Raw genomic sequence first — 18,628 nt, 5'->3', positions numbered from 1 at the left:
AATCAGGGCTTCAGGTGTCTTCCATCTCTCTCCCCCCCTCTTTCCTCCCCCTCTACCTCCTCCTTACCTCTCCCTTCCCTCTCAACTTCTGATGATTCTGTCCAATAAATTAATACAAGTAAGAAAAAATAAAAATTTTAATAAAGCAAGCATTGAGCCTTGGCATGTAGGGAGAAGGCAGAGTGCACCCCAAGCACGGAGAGCAGGGCCATGAAGCTCCTTACCAGAGAACAACTCTAGACAGGTGTATTTCTGTATTTATTCTATGTGTTTTTTCTTAGGCTTAGTGTGTTCTTTGGTATGATATTTGGAATCCAGGAATGCTCAGAGATATTTCCATAAAAGTTAATGATAACTGCATCTTTGCTTTAGGCTATTTTCAGTTGGGAAAGGTTTCACATGTGCATTCTACTTCATTAGATATTGAATGAAACCTGTATTATGTGCTTCATAAATAATGTATCTTGGGGGAGGTGTCAAGTGGTGGCACACTCATTACAGTGCACATGTTACCATGTTGTAAGGATTGGGGTTCAAGACCCCATTCCTCACTTGCAGGGAAAGAAATTTCATGAGTAGTGAAACAGTGCCACAGGTTGGTCTCTCTCTCTCTCTCTCCCTCCCTCCTACCCTCCTTTTCTCCCTCCACTATACCTCCCTCTCAGTTTCTTTCTGTCTCTATTAAAAAGTTAAAAAGGCCCAGGAGATGGTGTAGTGGATCAAGTGCTGGACCCCAAAAAGTAAAAAAAAAAAAGTAAAAGAAGAAGGAGGAGAAGAAGGAGGAGAAGAAGGAGGAGGAGGAGGAGGAGGAGGAGGAGGAGGAGGCACCAAAGTAAAAACCCTGTGGTGAGGGGTAGACATGCAGCTTCCTGGGACAGTGGGGGGTGGGAATGGGTGGGAGGGATGGGTCACAGTCTTTTGGTGGTGGGAATGGTGTTTATGTACACTCCTAGCAAAATGTAGACATATAAATCAGTAGTTAATCAATATGAGAGGGGGAAAATCAATTGTATGTCTCAAAGTTTTTCAAAACACAAACTGAATCTTTTTAATATATAGGCTGTGTATTTGATACGTGGACTCTCTCAAAAGCCTAGACCAAGTAGATTAGAAGCATCCAATAGCACAGCTATATACAAGATACTGGATACTGTACAGCAAACCATAACAAAAGGACTTTTCAAAGTTAACCCAATTACCAAATAATGTGATGATAGCATTAACTATCGATTGTCTTTTTGAACCCTAAGACAGCAGGAACCTCACATCTCCACTATAGAGCCCCTACTTCCCCCAGTCCTGGAACCCTTGGATAGGGCCCACTTTCCCATATGCCTCTCCCAATCCATACCAAATAATATTGCATCCGCCGATCACAACCTAAGCAATGCAACGATTGCCACCTCAACATGCTTCACCTCAGACTGTGTCCAGAGACTTCACGTGTGAAATGACAACCCTTCAGCTTCATTACTCGGGTGAGACCTTTCCTTTTATAGTACACTCTAATTTCATCTCAGGTGGTTCACTTTCTAACAAAGTCCCAAAACCTAGATATACACCAGTTTCTGTGAGAGAGAGCTTATGTTCACACATATCCATAAACTACTGCAAAATATATACCTGAAAGCAGAAGTACACTAGAGTTTGCAGTGAGTACTTCCCTAACACTTCCTCTCCACTATTCCAAGCTTTGGGCCCATGATTGCTAAACAATTTGTTTGGCCTCGTATGTTAACTCTCTTTTTAATCACCAGGTTCCAGATGCCACCAGGATGCTGGCCAGGCTTCCCTGGATTGAAGACCCCACCAATGTGTCCTGGAGCTCAGCTTCCCCAGAGACCCACCCTACTAGGGAAAGAGAGAGGCAGACTGGGAGTATGGACCGACCAGTCAACGCCCATATTCAGCGGGGAAGCAATTACAGAAGCCAGACCTTCTACCTTCTGCAACCCTCAATGACCCTGGGTCCATGCTCCCAGAGGGATAGAGAATGGGAAAGCTATCAGGGGAGGGGGTGGGATATGGAGATTGGGTGGTGGGAATTGTGTGGAGTTATACCCTTCCTACCTTATGGTTTTGTTAATTAATCCTTTCTTAAATAAAAAATAAATAAAGAAGAAGAAGAAGAAGAAGAAGAAGAAGAAGAAGAAGAAGAAGAAGAAGGAGAAGGAGAAGGAGAAGGAGAAGGAGAAGGAGAAGGAGAAGGAGAAGGAGAAGAAGAAGAAGAAGAAGAAGAAGAAGAAGAAAGGGAGGGAAGGAGGAAGGAAGGAAGAAAGGAAGGAAGGAAGGAAGGAAGGAAGGAAGGAAGGAAGGAAGGAAGGAAGAGAAAGAGAGAGAAAGAGAAAAAAAGTAGCCACTAGGAGAGGTGGATTCATCATGCAGGCACTGAACCCCAGTAATAGCCACACTGAAAGCAAAACAAAATAAATGTTACATAGTTTACAGAGGAAAGAAGGACAAGGGAAAGAGGGCGCTAGAGGGAAAGGCTGGTTCAGAGCAGCAAACGCGTTTTCCTGAGCATTCACCAGTGGATTGCCTCCTAGAAACTCAAGATGGGTGGCTGATAACTGAATTAAGGACCTGACCAGGGCGTTTTCCATCCCATCTCCCAGATCTAAGGCCTCACCATGGGTTTGTATATCGAAACCCACATATAGCTACTTTTTAAAAAAATATTTATTTATTTATTCCCTTTTGTTGCCCTTGTTGTTTTATTGTTATAGTTATTACTGTTGTTGTTATTGATGTCGTCGTTGTTGGATAGGACAGAGAAATGGAGAGAGGAGGGGAAAACAGAGAGGGGGAGAGAAAGACACCTGCAAACCTGCTTCACCACCTGTGCAGGGATTCCCCTACAGGTAGGGAGCCGGTGGCCCGAACCGGGATCCTTACACTGGTCCATGCACTTTGCACCACCTGTGCTTAACCCGCTGTGCTACCGCTATTCTATATACAAAGACAAAGAAACAGACAAAGGAGTGAGTGAAAATAGGAAGTGGGTAGAGATGAGAACAAGTTTTCTGAAGCCTTTTTTCCATGGGTTCTTTCTGCAGCTTCACAAGTAACTACCACAGGTGTGTGTGTGTGTGTGTGTGTGTGTGTGTGTGTGTGTGTGTGTGTGTGACAGTGAGTAATCTAAAGCATATTCTCCACACAATTCCTCACTCAAGTGTTGAATCTGACAGATATGGTGATCAAATTGGAGAAAAAGCACAGTACTGACCAGAATCAGGAATCAAATGCAGGCAATTGCTCCCACCCTCCCACCCTCCAACCAAGCTGCCCTTGTTTCTGACACCTGGCTCTGCCTTCACCTGCTCTAGTCTCTCCCTGGCCTCTTTTTCCCCACACTAGTTCCACTGGAAACCAACTGCTTCCTTCTCTCACTGTTTGGGGGAGGGTCCCCAAAAAAGTCCCCAGGTTAATTGCCTACTTCCCATTCTGAAAAGAGTCCTTCCCCTGTGCTCAGAAGAACCTTCTCTCTATACTACAGGCCCCTGAGCCTGATGGGGCTCAGTCAACACACAGAGGAAAAGTCAGGTGACTCTCTCTGGCTTTTAGTTTATTACATTATACTGTGACCCCCTCACACCTCCACATCTGGTGTTCTCTGTCAGACTGAGGGTGGCCACTGCCCCTGTCTGGTTCCCTGCTGTCCCGGGTGTTGAACACCAAACCGGTACACATAGGACACTCTGGACTGACAAATTTATCTCTGGGTTGGCCCAGCACACAGCCTCTCACCATTTCTGCTAATGGCCACTGTCTCTGAGGACTGCTTCTACATCAGGAAAGCCAGAAGTAAGTAGGAGGCTCCTGGGTTCCCAGTGAGAGGACATGACTACAGCCTGTCTCATTAGAGCATCTTTTCTGGGCAGGCAGGAAAACAGGTGCCCAAGGTGTGGCTCTTACTGAGTTTAGCACAAAGCGTGAATCTGAATCTTCCTGTCACAAAAATGGCATCACCATAACCCAACTTATAGCTATGGAAGGAATAACTGACTTACGTACACCCCAACAAGCAGGAAACAATCCATCACCTATCATTCAGGGTTGATCCCCATACTAACTCTAGAACTGAGGCATTAGCATCCTAAATTCAGCAATAAAATAGAGTCCTAGAGAGATCAACTTGCCCAAGGTTGTACACAGCTTGTCATCTAGAAGATAGGGTCTGAACCTGAACTTCAGACTCCAAAGTGTATGTTCTGTGTCAGAAAGGGACTTAGGGAGGAGATAAGAAGGACTCAGTTTCATGGAGAGACTTTTTAGAGGTGAACCACTTTGGATTCCTTTGTGCTGGGGTCCCCTTCTCCACATGGAGAAGTGCAGGGCCTGAGATGGTGTCTGGGACTTACTGAATCTGTCCCTGTGAGCACGTACACAGACTTCAGCAGCAGGTAGCCATCCTGGTCCAGATCCCCCTTCCTCCGCAGCAGCTGTCCAGCTGCCTCCCGTGCATGTTCTGGCAGAATGCAGAAAGAAGACGAAGTATCATCAGCATGACAGTGCAATGGCCTGCCAGCTTCCCCTCCACTCAGAATCCTCTCCCTATGAGATGTAACTTAAGAGGAATTCTTCCTTCTGTTCACTCCCCTCAATTACACTGGACCCAACAAAAAATTTATACTCTGCTCAATTAACCTCATTGAAATAAATTATCGGTTTTTTTTTTTTTTCAGATCCCTGCTTAGTTCTGGCTTGTGGTAATGCAGAGAATTGAACCTGGGGCTCGGAAGCTTCAGGCATTAGAGTTTGTCTGCAGAAGCATTATGCTATCTCCCACACCTGAAATTCTCAACTTTTATTGTGTCACCACCCCTATTCAATAACTACCATGACTCCATACAGCCAAATAATAATAAATTCCTGAACTGTTGGATTCCTCACAATCCAGAGGCTTCATCCCACCTCTTCTACCATATATCCCCCTCACATTGCCATCTAAAACTGTAATCTAGTCCTTGATACCAGAATTCCCTTCTGCCCTCTGTCTCATAGCCCAGGCTCTAGAACCCAGTTCCATAAGAACATGTTTTGGCCTCCATGTACTTACTATGTAAAGTTATCTATTGAATATTCGTGTACTTTTATCCTAGTACTTGTTCTAAGACCCCCCACCCGTGTGTGTGTGTGTGTGTGTGTGTGTGTGTGTGTGTGTGTGTGTGTGTGTGTGTGTGTGTCTGCCTGGGTGTTCATGCATGTTTTATAGGAACTATTTGTGTGTCCCTCCTAAGTCCACCTGTCCTTCTCTGCTAGTTTCTCCCTCCCTTCCCAATGTTCTTAGCAGTAGAAATGAATCTGCCAAATGCTCTGAGAGGTACTTCTCTATCTCTACTAGAAAGTACATAGGGTCATAGCCAGACACCTGGGAGGTGTCTGCCGAGCTCTTTTACTTTCTATAGAATTCTCCTTGGAGAATATCATTCTTACCTGCAGGCTTCCCCACAAGAACCTTCTGAATTTCTCCAGCAAACTGGTTGGAAACATCTTTTGCTAGTCGTTGGAGACTGGGAAAGCGGATGATTCCCACAGACTGTTCCCAGGCCTTGAGTACAATGAACAGGATTCCATAAGAGACATCAAAGTTACAAAGCAAGGTATGTGAATCACCTTGTCTTTCTCTTCACCAGCCCAAGCCAATGATGTCTCTTCTATCCAAAGGACACTGAATTACCTACCCTCATCGTTCTGACAATATCCCTATCCAAGTGCCTCTGAATTCTTCAATTTCCTACTGAGCTCCAAACTCCTATATCCAACTAACCCCTGGATATCTCTCTCCCTGAACTGAGGCTTCAGGAATGTAATGTACACATAAACAAATTCAATATCCTCCCCCACCAAAAAAAAATCCTGTTGTATTTTGTTTCAATGACTAGTACCACCAAGTACCCATTTGTCCTAGCGGGAAATTCCAAGAGTTACTCTGTAGGTTTCCCCCTTACGTACCTCTCAAATCTTATGCAGATAGGTTTGTTTTAGTCATGCAATGATTTCCATCAGATAAAATACGAAAGGTGTACTCCAACTTACAGAAGCACATATTTTCAATGCTTGGGTACATGATACTAACTCACTCTCCAGAAAAATGTTTACCAGATCAGAGGGCTAGTGTCTCTACACTTATGCTGACATTAATGATGGCTGCAAAGTATTAATCTGAAATTCACAACCTTTCAGAGGAAAAATATTTCAATTGTAGTCTTTGGATTACTTGCATAGATAAATGTTTTTTTCATGCTTCTCGAGTCACTTGCTTTTTATTCTTCACCCTTTATTCCATATGGTGATTTCCATACTGTTTCCTTAGCTATTTCAGAAAGTCTTTTATATCTAAGAAAGAACATGTTAACCCTTGGTCAGTAAAACTGTTGTAATCTTTTCTCAATCTATGTCATGCTAAGATGACATAGCATGACAAGAGAAATATAGCCACATCTATCACTATGGACATATGACAAAAGGGATAAACACCAGAAACAGAATGATGAGTGGAAAAAGAAAGTTGTAAAAAGGACCAAGTGGTAGTACACCCAGCTGAGAGCTCATTACTATGAACAAGTACCTGGGTTCAAACCCCTACCTACCTGCAGGCGGGAAGCTTTAAGAGTGGTGAAACAGACTTCACATGTGGAATGACAACCCTTCGGCTTCATTACTCGGGTGAGACCTTTCCTTTTATAGTACACTCTAATTTCATCTCAGGTAGTTCACTTTCTAACAAAGTCCCATAACCTAGATATACACCAGTTTCTGTGAGAGAGAGCTTATGTTAACACGTATCCATAAACTACTGCAAAATATATACCTGAAAGCAGAAGTACACTAGAGTTTGCAGTGAGTACCTCCCTAACACTTCCTCTCCACTATTCCAAGCTTGGGATCCATGATTGTTCAACAAATTGTTTGGCTTCGTATGTTAACTCCCTTTTCAATCACCAGGTTCCAGATGCCACCAGGATGCTGGCCAGGCTTCCCTGGATTGAAGACCCCACCAATGTGTCCTGGAGCTCTGCTTCCCCAGAGACACACCTTACTAGGGAAAGAGAGAGGCAGACTGGGAGTGTGGACCGACCAGTCAACGCCCATGTTCAGCGGGGAAGCAATTACAGAAGCCAGACCTTCTACCTTCTGCAACCCTCAATGACCCTGGGTCCATGCTCCCAGAGGGATAGAGAATGGGAAAGCTATCATGGGAGGGGGTGGGTTATGGAGATTGGTTGGTGGGAATTGTGAGGAGCTGTACCCCTCCTACCTTACATTTTTGTTCATTAATCCTTTCTTAAAAAAAAAAAAAGAGTGGTGAAACAGATCTGCAGGTGTCTCTCTTTGTCTCTATCTTTCTATCTTCACTGCCACTCTCAATTTCTTTCTGTCTTATCTAATAAAAAAAGAAAGGGGGGGAGGGAGTCAGACAGTGGTACACCTGGTTAAGTGTACACATTACAGTGTGCAAGAACCTGGGTTCAAGCCCCAGGTCCTTACCTGCAGGGGGAAAGCTTCACAAGGGGTGGAACAGGGGTACAGGAGTCTCTCTGTGTCTCTCCCTCTCTACTTCCCCCTCCTCTATCAATTTCTCTCTGTCTCTGTCCAATAATAAATTAAAAATGCATATATAAAAAAGGGGTAGAGGAGAAATGGCTGCTGGGAGTGGTGAATTTGTAGTGCCGGCACTGAGCCTCAGCAATAACCCTGGTAGCAATAACATATACTGCTGTATGATTCTAGAAAAATCTGTGAGATTATATGTAAACTATACAAAAGCATCACTTGTAGCTATATGCTTAAATGTGATATGTGGCTAATATATACATTACTCTTGAAATATGTAAATGTATATCTATAGGTTCCTAAGTAATATCACATAATGTATATACAGTTTTACAGGTTTTTCTAGAATCATACACTTGTGTAACACACGTTTCCAACTTGAAAAGAAAACACACACACACACACATATATGGTGTTCTTTCCACAGAGGCAGGGTAATTAATTCAGCATGGAAGTTATCACTGGAGGAGAACAGAAGAGGCGTAAGCTCTAGACAACATACACAGCTGACCTGAGTGTCTGTTTTGTTTTGAGTGAAACTATGTATTTGTCTAAAATGTTTTATGCCCCATAAACAGACACAGCTGACCCTTTCCTTTGCACATAAAAAAGCAGTACCTCAGAACTTTAAACTACAAAAACACTAGATGAATGCCCAACACTACTGCACACAGCAGGCCTTCAACAGATAATTGATTAGTGAGCACATAAGTATGACACCTGCCAATGCAGGAGGATTTCCAAGTGTACTAGTAGCTGGTCTTGTGTCAATCCCAAGGCATCTTTCCACTAATCCTCACAATTACCCTTTGAGGTTGTTACTATTATTATTATCCTCACTTTACAGAATGAGACTGAGCCTGTTGTCAAATCCAGAGAACCAAAAAGAAAAAGAAACAGAAATCCAGAGAGCCAGTTAAGCACCTGAGGAAAGAGATAAATGATCTCATACATATGCAAACACATGCAAGAGACAAGTCTAAGAAATTTATGATTACCACCTGGAAACTGCCAATCGCTTGGAGATTTTAATCCCTGAAAAGAAAAACTCAACCCTTTAAAGTGGGAATTTCTGTGGTAAGATGATCCACACACACACACCCTGCTGCTCCACCCCACCCAGGACTGAAATCTCTATTCTGATGTCTTCCTAACCAATTCCTGTGCCTTCTTCCTGTACTGACAAACCCCTCCAAGACCAATTTGCAGGCAGTTGACTCAGAAGCATCCAGATCGTCTTTGAGCAGTGGGATTCTGGGAGGCACTCTACAATAAAGCAAATTGGGCCACTGTGAGTTGAACAGTAATTGTACACTCAGCCAGAGTCTCCCAAGGCTCACTCTCCTTCCGGGGACAGCAATGGGCACTTCTGGAGGCCATGTTAACTCTTTCAGGCCACAGGGGTGCTGTTTGATGCACGGAGGCAATCATTTACTGAATGTGACCATGGAGACCTCAAAGAGTTAAGGCAGCTTCCAAAAGGATCTAATTTTTTCCCAAACTGGGACTTGCATGCTGGGAGGATATTGCTCAGTATTTTTTAAAAATTTTATTTACTCACATTATCTAAGCTGCAGCATCATTATGCCTGGTGGCTGTCCCCTCATATGGAAGAAAAAAGAAACTGATGCTCTGCTCTCCAAAGGGAAATAAGGAATGACAAAAACTCCTGAGGAGATCGGAGAAAACCTTTGCTTTTGAATGACAAAGAGAACTTGGCTGATTTTTCAGATATGATTACAGTATTCTGACTTCTCCATGAGAGCAGTTTGCAGAGTTTGTCTTTAAGTGAACACAAAGCATTTCAGAGCCTTTAAATGTTTCCTCTACTAGTTTGACATCACTGACCCTCTCTTTTATAAAAAAGAAGAAGAATTAACCTGAAGGCTGGGTGATGGCCACACTAAGTTAAGCACACATAGGACAAAGCGCAAGGACCTGTGCAAGAATTTCAGTTTGAATCCCTGGCTCCCCACCTGCAGGGCGGAAGCTTCACAAGCAGTGAAGCAGGTCTGCAGGTGTGTCTATCTTTCTCTCTCTACCTCCCCCTCCCCTCTCAATTTCTCTCTTTCCTACCCAATAAAATGGGGGGTGGGGGGAAACAGCTGCCAGGAGCAGTGTATTTGCAGTGTTGGCATCATAACTTTACCAACATGACCATAAAAATTATTTTATTTTTAAGATAGCAATAAATCTGTTGTAGACCCCACTCTAGTGTGGGGTGAAGTAAGAGATAGTCAAAAAGGAGTGTTTATCCCCCACTGTCCCTTCTAGACACCACACCTGGAAATAGCTGTTGGTCGTCCTTGTTGTTACATTCAGTGACACTTATGTCTCATCCATGGTCATTTGGGTTCACACTTGATTTTTATAATAATGGTTGACCATATCAATGGCATGAACCTTTCTCCACTGCTGGTCACTTAGCCTAAGTGTACTTATCCATATGCATGCCAGGTACACACACAGATATACTTACCTGCAAGTACAGCCTAGTATTGCTGATTACAATCCCTCTCTCACTAAGAAGTGAATGTATTCTTCACCATGTTGCCTCTTACATTCTGGTTATCTATTGCTATACTAAAGATCACCTCCAAACAGACTTAAAATAATAGCAATCATATGTTTTTGTGAATGATCTGCAATTGAAGCAATGGTCAGCAGGGGCCGTTTTATCTGCTCCACTCAGCTAAGGCAGCCAAGGGGTCGAGGAAATTCATTTCCAAATTGGCACAATCACATGTATGGCAAACTGGTATTAGTTGTCAGCATCAAGTATAAGATCATGGACCTTGGTCCACTTCTACAAAAGCTGAGTTTTGTTGAGTTCCTTACAACACAGCAGTGAAGTTCTAAGAGTTTGATAATCCCAAGCAACAAGAAGAAGGTACAAGTATTTTAGGACCTCGATCTCGAAATGTCTCCTCTGTCCTACTGCTTCAGCCAATAATCACAAACCCATTTGAGATTCAAGAAGGGGTTAGATAGGTCTTCAAAGAAAAGAGTATGTATTCAACTGCAGGGGCCCTAATCAACCATATACACAAATTTCTCTGTCCATGTGGTTCTACCCCACCCCATTCAGGTGTTCTCTATCAGAAAGTTGGGGATTTTCTCCTAATTGCTAAGAATCCCCCATCTCACTGTTTGCTTTTCTCTCAAAGTGCATAGCCTTAAAACGATCTTCAGCAACTTCTTCTATAGCTCCATCTTTCCTCTGGTGTATGAGTACAGCATCTCTCTCTCTGCAATCTGAGGGTCTGACATAACCTGCTCCAAACATCATTCAACCCAAGGTCAGTACAGAGCTGCCCATGGTTGCCAGGGGGGGATACCTTCTCCTCTTGTTGTGAGTTCTTAACTTAGAAGGAGTGCTAGGAAGACCAAAGACCAAGGGTCCTGGCAGGAAAAGAAGAAAAGGCAATTGAATCCTTCTTGAAAACACTGTTCTGCACACTCGGAAGTTACTGGCTCTGCTGCTTCCTGTGTGATGCAAATCAATGCTCCTTGCCTGCAACATCTGGGACTCAGTTATCCAGACATCACATGGGGAGAATGCAGAGGGGGAAACTGAAATACCAGTCAGAAAAAAAACATTCGCTGGTGAGTCATGAGATAGGGAAAGAGAAACCAGATGTACTCCGTTCTGTGAACCCCTGCAGCACCCAAGGAAGCCCAGTGTCTAAAAATCCAGGCCTAGGGCAGATCCTCCTGGGTAATGTTTACTATCCATAACAACAGGGTGACCTTGGCTAAGTTATCAACTTAGAGAATCCTCTCTTTCCCCATAATTTAGTAAGCTGGAATAAAAATAATACCCATTTCACAGGAATATATTGAGGGCTCATAAACATGACAGAATGCCGAGTTAGTAAGTTGATTACTATGTGGTGAGTATTATGAGCTACAGTGAGAGTGATCACTTGTCTTCAATGATTGGTAAATAAGACTGCTGAACTCTGGGAAAGGAGGAGAGAACAGATCTGGATAAGAATTTCTTTCTGGGGGCCAGGAAGTAGTGTAGCAGGTTAAGTGCATATGGTGTGAAGTGCAGGGACCAGTGTAAGGATCCTGGTTCGAGTCCCTAGCTTCCCACCCGTAGGGGGGGGTCACTTCAAGGGCCGTGAAACAGGTCTGCAGGTGTCTTTCTCTCCCCCTTTCTATTTTCTCCTCCTCTCTCGATTTCTCTCTGTCCTCGATTTCCTCTGTTATTCAACAACAACAGCAATACCAACAATAATAACAAAAACAGTAACAAGAGCAACAAAAATGGGGAAATGGCCTCCAGAAGCAGTGGATTCATACTGAAAGCACCAAAGCCCAGTGATAACCCTGGAGGTAATAATAATAACAATAATAATAATAATAATTTCTGGCAGAAACAGGCTGGGAGTATGAATCAACCTGCCAATGCCCAGGTCCAGCAGAGAAGCAATTACAGAAGCCAGACTTTCTACCTTCTGCACCCCATATATAGATCCTGGGCCCATACTCCCAGAGGGATAGAGAATAGGAAAGCTTCCAACGGAGGGGATGGGATGGAGAACTATGGTGGTGTGTGAATTGTATGGGATTGTACCCCTCTTATCCAACAGACTTGTCATTCATAATTAAAAATAAAAAGGCTAAAAAAATTTTTTTATTGTTCTGACTCATCCCCTCAAGGTAACTCCTTCTTAGGGTTCCAGTGGCCTAGGAATCCATTAGGCTTGTTCTTCTTTCTAAGGCAGAAACCAAAATGTTGAGTGGCTTTACGCCTTAATGACCTAAGTTGTTCTGCAAGCTGAGAGGTACTCAGGCTAGACATTACTATAGAACCTACCAAACCTATTTTTGTATGCCTAGTAGTTAAGGAAGATGGATATATAAACAATGATAGGAATAAAAGCAAAGTCCATTCCCTATTGTAAGTTTAAAAGAGTAAGATTCAAGAGAAAATCAAAGAAGCAAAAGGCAAGTTCTCTCCCCCTCTCTATCTTCTCCTCCTCTCTCGATTTCTCTCTGTCCTATCCAACAACAGCAATAGCAACAAGATGATACCAAACATGCAGCTTTGAAGTTGTTTGCTACACATGACAATACCCACCATCAAGCCTCAAGACTCTCTAGGTCCAGTCAGGTGACAGTAACCCTGGCAGGTCACACACTACTGCCAACGTCTGTGCAAGCTCTGGCTAAACATGGGCCATCTCTTGAATGTAGAGTCTGACTAATAAAAGTCATGAAAGATTCTCCAACCCAAGGACAGATCCCTTTCCAAGCAGGGATGACAAATCAAAAATCTTGCGTGCAAAATAAATTCCAGGGGGTCGGGCGGTAGCACAGCAGGTTAAGCGCACGTGGCACAAAGTACAAGGACTGGCATAAGGACCCCCATTCGAGCCCCTGTTCCCCCACCTTTAGGGGAGTCACTTCACAGGCAGTGAAGCAGGGCTGCAGGTGTCTATCTTTCTCTCCCCCTCTATGTCTTCCCCTCCTCTCTCCATTTCTTTCTGCCCTATCCAACAAAGAACGACATCAACAACAACAATAATAACTACAAGGCTACAACAACGAGGGCAACAAAAAGGGGAAAAAAATGGTCTCCAGGAGCAGTGGATTCATGGTGCAGGCACTGAACCCAGCAATAACCCTGGAGGCAAAAATAAAATAAAATAAATTCCAGACTGTATTAATTTTCACTAACTGTGAGAAGACTCATATAGAGAGAACTCAGCTCCAACAAACAAATTAGTTCAGTTTGGGGTTTCTTTTTATTTTATTTTTGTTTGTTTATCAATTATATGCAGTGCCAGGGAATGAACTCATGGTCTCCCATATGTGTAATATTACTGAGTAAACTCTCTGACCCAATTTTCTTTTCTTTTTTTCTTTTTTCTTTTTTTTTTTTGCCTCCAGGGCCTCAGTGCCTGAATTACGAACCCACTGCTCCTGGAGGCCATTTTTTCCCTTTTGTTGCCCTTGTTGTTTATCCTTGTTGTTGTTATTGTTGTTGTTGTTGTTGTTATTGCTATCGTCATTGTTGGATAGGACAGAGAAAAATTAAGAGAGGAGGGGAAGACACAGATGGGGAGAGAAAGATAAACACCTGCAGACCTGCTTCACGGCTTGAGAAGCCACCCCCTTGCGGGTGGGGAGCAGGGGCTCGAACAGGGATCCTTAAGCAAGTCTTTGCTCTTCGCCGTACATGCTTAACCCGCTGCACTACCACCCGGCCCCCACAAGTATTTATTTTTTGAGAGAGGTTATGAAGAGAAAAAGGAGAGGCACCATAGCATTGCTCATGACATTCCCCATGATCAGGTTTGCACTATACTAGTTGTACTGCTAGCCCTCAGGACTCTACTGGATTCACTGAACACTCTCAGTCCAATGGTGGCATGGTTTTCATGATAACTAATGTATGGATAAGGCACTGACTTTGATGGTCACATTCCACAGTAGATACAACAGCATTTTTTTTTTTTTTTTTTGGTCTCCAGGGTTATCACTGGGGCTCGGTGCCTGCACTATGAATCCATTGTTCCTGGAGGCTATTTTTTCCCTTTTGTTGTCCTTGTTGTTTATCGCTGTTGTTGTTGCTGTTGTTGTTGGATAGGACAGAGAGAAATGGAGAAAGGACTGGAAGACAGAGAGAGGAGAGAAAGATAGACACCTGCAGACTGCTTTCCAGCTTGTAAAGCGACCTCCTTGCAGGTGGGAGCTGGGGGCTCGAACCAGGATCCTTACACTGGTCCTTGCACTTTGCGCCATATGCGCTTAACCCGCTGAGCTACCACGTGGCACTTTAAGTCTTTGAATTTAAAAAAGTTCAGAGACTTAGATGAATTTCCTTGAAAATATTACATTGTTGAACCTCTCTTCTGAAAATAAAAAAATAATAATAATATGTGTCAAAATTGTACTTATATAGTAAGTCTTCATAGGCTCAAGTGGACATGGTTACAAAATTCTCAACAGAGTGACAGTTTTAAATTTGACTTATTACTAAAGGAAATATATATGAATATATATATATATATAAGATGTTCTCGAGTCTCATCTACAATTTATGTTTTATCTGTACACATAGTTCCCACCTTCCAGTGTTTTCTTTTTCTCTTTCTTTCTTATTTTAATTTTTAATTATCTTTATTTATTTGATAGAGACATCCAGAAATCAAAAGGAAGGGGAATATAGATAGGGAGAGAGCTAGAGACGCCTGCAGCCCTGCTTCACCACTCATGAAACTTTTCCCCTGCAAGTGGGGGCTAGGAGGCTTGAAGCCATGTCCTTGTACATTGTGACATGCAACTCAGCTAGGTGCAACACCATATGGCCCCTTTCTCCTTCTTCTTTATTTTTTATATATTTTTTACTATTTGAGGGGGGTTAATGGCTTACAATAAATACAGTTGCTGGTATATATATAACATATCTCTGTTTTTTTTCTGTAATATCCTGCTTGCACAGGGTTCATCAGAGGTAGGCCCCAGAGAGCCAAAGCACAGCTGTTTTTATGTCAGTAAGTTTTAGAATCATGGTAACAACAGGATGTCAAATTGCATATGTGTCATTAGTATCTTAGAGGCCAGTATAAAGGCAATGGAGAGTCTGCTTTCCACGTGCTATGTAATTTACAGCCTGGCTTACCCTGACCGTCTCTCAGCTAAGCGTTATTGATTCTACTTTATAGATGAGGAAACTGAAGCTCAGCAATATTTGGGAGCTTGTTCAAGGATGCATAACTAATATGCAATTGGGCCAGAACCTGAGCTCCTTTAGTGTGACTTGAAAGCCCTTGTGCTCAGCATGACCACTGTGCCTCTAGTAACCAGGGCAGGGTTTGAGAAACATGGTGATGTCAAGTCCCAGATATAACAGGAACTGCTTGCTACCCATAGGTAACCAAACACAAATACTGACAGGATTTGATAAGTAAAAAATAGTATTTATTTATTAGAGAGAGAAAGATTGAGAGGAAAACAGGAAATAGGAAAGGAGAAAGCGAGACACCTGCAGCACTGCTTCACTGTTTGTGAAGCTTTTTTCCTGCAAGTGGGGGTGGGGGTTTTGAACCCTGCCCCCCTATACATAGTGATCTGTGTGCTCTAATAGTTGTGCCACCTCCCAGACCCAGGATCAGACAGTTAAAATAAGTGATGTAAGAGACGGAGACCAGACCAACTGAGAAAACAAGATCATCTCTGTATAAAAGGAGTGTCTCTAACCTTCTCCTTTGTTGACAATAGCACACCTACCAAAACTTGCAAATGACACTGGAAATCTGATTTTCATTATGAAAATTATCCACTTTTGAAAAGTGCCTGACAATTCATTTTTAAATTTCTGCAAGTTAAATAAAACACATCCTGGGAGCTCTTCGATAACGCCATGTCTCTATTGAATTCTCCATGAGTTGTCTATATTCTCAGAGGCCCACATCTAAAAAATGAGTATAGGAGGTTGATAAACAATTAACTAATTCCCAAAATGACAAACTGAGAGGAGAGACAAAAGCAATATCAAGCCTTGTCTCTCAGATACAGAGTCCTTTCCTCAGCATCAGGGCTGCTCAGGTGGGTGGGAAGGATGCAGTTCAGGATTGGCAGCTCAACAAAGCCCAAGTGGATAGGCAACCCTAGTGAGTTTTGGTGGGGGGATGGGGGACTGGTATAGGCTTATATATTCCCCTGCACAAGGCAAATGTGATTTGGGGCCTGGGTGACATTAAACTATCTCCTAGAAGCTGTGGTTGTCAGGAGTGAGAAAGCTAAATCATCTCTCTTACTTTCCCATGCAATTTTTCTGTCTAATTATCCAGTCTATGAAACGGAATGATGAATAAGTTCAAGTACAAAGCATGGAGGAAAATAATAAGCAAATTTACAGTAAGCTATGTTACATGTCTAAGTAAGAATTTGTTCTACAGGACCTTGCTCTCAGTGTAGAACAACAATGAAATCGTAGAAATTGCCCCCCTCTCCAAAGGGAGGCTGGGTCTATATATATATATATATATATATTCTGGTACTCCAGGAAGACTGGTCTTGAAATGAGTGCAGCCTAGAATGTTCCTAGCTGTGACCAGGGACTGTGAGCTCGCATTGACAAGGATGCAGAGTTTACACAGGCTCCTGAGCTAAATATGAATAGACGAATAGACATGAGTAGATGTCTGTGAATAGTATGAATAGATGGATGGGGTTTACAGTTAACGGTATTTATACACTTTTCCCATATTTAGGAGCTACTCTGCCCTGATCCAGCTTTCTAGTCTTATTTCCAACTCTGACAACATCTTCCCAGACAATATTTTTAGCCCACCTGCATGTTAGCTGTTGGGCTCAGGCAAAAACTACTAAAGTCATGCGACCTTTGGAATTTGCCTAAAATAAACTTCCTGGTCTCTTCCAACATGAAGACCCCAAGTCTGCCATATTCTTACCTTTAGGTTCCTGATTATTAAACATTTTTTTCTGCTTTATACCTTAATGCTTTTCAGCCACCAAGTTGCAGATGTCAACCTGATTTCCCTGGGCAGACGACCTCATCAATGTGTCCTGGAACCCCACCTCTCCAGAACCCTACCCCACTAGGGAAAGATAGAAACAGGCTGGGAGTATGGATAGACCAGTCCACACCCATGTCCAGTGGAGAAACAATTACAGAAGTCAGACCTCCCACCTTCTGCACCCCATAGGGATCTTTGGTCCATACTTCCAGAGGGATAAAAAATAGAGAAGCTCCTAATGGAGGGGATAGGATATGGAACTCTGGTGGTACGAATTATATGGAATTGTACCCCTGTTATCTTAGAGTCTTGTTAATCATTATTACATGACTAATAAAAAATTGGTAAATCCTATAAGTGTGGTCCTCCCAAAATCCCCAGTCATCTTTGAAAATTCTTACCCACTTCCAGTTAATAAGTTTTGTATTTACCAGAGCTCTAGTTCAGCTCTAGTTCATGGTGGTGTTGAGGTAATTAGAGCCTGAGGCATGAAAGTCTTTTTCCATAACCATTATGCTATCTAGCCACCCCCCCCCAGTTAATAAGTAATAAGTTAGGTAAAATGTTAATAAAGGGATTTCCCAGTAAAAACCTGCCAAAGTCTTATCTTTCCTAGTCTAAGGAAAGTATAAAATCAATAGGTAAGCAAAAACTAAGTCCCTAAAAAAAAAAAAAGTCAGTCTAGTTCTACACTATAATGCAGACCTCACTGGCAAGAGCTTCGTTCCAAGACAAGAGAGGAAACAAGGCATTACCGATATTTGAGGTCCCAGCTATTACTCCACTTCTTGTCTCAGGACACACATCAATTTTCCAAACTGTTCTTTGGCACTCAACTTGGTATTGTGGCTGAATGAAAAGAGGATATTATACTAGGACCTCAACTTTCCATGCTTTCCAAGATCTTCCTCATCTTGGAGAAGTGCCTTGACAACTTTTTTAAGTAAAAGAACACTCTCCTCTGACCAACCAATGAGAAATCAGTTGTGATGATAATAAAGCCACTAACTTTATCTTTCTGTCAACCCAGAAATGTCTCCATTGTACTATATCAGCTCCTGAGAGTTTCAAATATAAGAATACCAACCTTTAGAAACAGTGGGAGAAAACTCAGCAGACTCTTCTGATGTTCAGCTGGACTCCTGTCAACCAACTCTTCATAGTCCAGATACTTCCTTTCTAGCTTCTCCCACAGAGCATTGGGGCTGGAGGAGGGTGCTTGCTGTGGCAAGATAGGCTGAGCAACATCTGGTTGGCCTTCATTTTTGGAACCTGGGTTCTCACTTCTATCTTTAGCCTTTGAGTTATCTTCTGCCTCCATGCCTTAACAGAACAGGTCTAAATTCAGAAAAAAAAAAAAAAAAAAAGAAAAGAAAGAAAAAGAGAGAGAGAATGAAAAATTCTAATGAAGCTGGCTGTGAGACAAGGTGCTATATTTGTTCAGTCTAGGTTACCCTGAAGATAGTTTCCCGAAAGAAGAAATTGACTGAAATGTGGAAGACATTTCAAAAAGACATTCAAGTTCAGATGTGATTCACCGATACTGATAATTTACTGTGCTGGGCACAGTGCTA

General features: G+C 42.6%; 1 protein-coding gene across 3 annotated transcripts in view; it reads right to left on the bottom strand.

Moving 5' to 3' along the window:
- Positions 1–18,628, bottom strand: part of WDFY4 (WDFY family member 4) — a 358,549-nt gene that overhangs the window by 312,234 nt on the left and 27,687 nt on the right. For all 3 annotated transcript variants that reach the window (XM_060191378.1, XM_060191396.1, XM_060191389.1), the window contains exons 2-4: positions 18,142–18,392; positions 5,437–5,551; positions 4,362–4,468 (exon numbers count right to left, since the gene is read on the bottom strand). In XM_060191378.1, the coding sequence (XP_060047361.1) occupies positions 4,362–4,468; positions 5,437–5,551; positions 18,142–18,375 (456 nt within the window). In that variant the 5' untranslated portion in view covers positions 18,376–18,392. The remainder of the gene's footprint in view (positions 1–4,361; positions 4,469–5,436; positions 5,552–18,141; positions 18,393–18,628) is intronic.

The sequence above is a fragment of the Erinaceus europaeus genome, chromosome 1, assembly GCF_950295315.1.
Source record: "Erinaceus europaeus chromosome 1, mEriEur2.1, whole genome shotgun sequence".
NCBI lineage: Eukaryota > Metazoa > Chordata > Mammalia > Eulipotyphla > Erinaceidae > Erinaceus > Erinaceus europaeus.
Note: the sequence above shows the minus strand (reverse complement) of the source record. Positions and strands in the feature narration are given on the sequence as shown.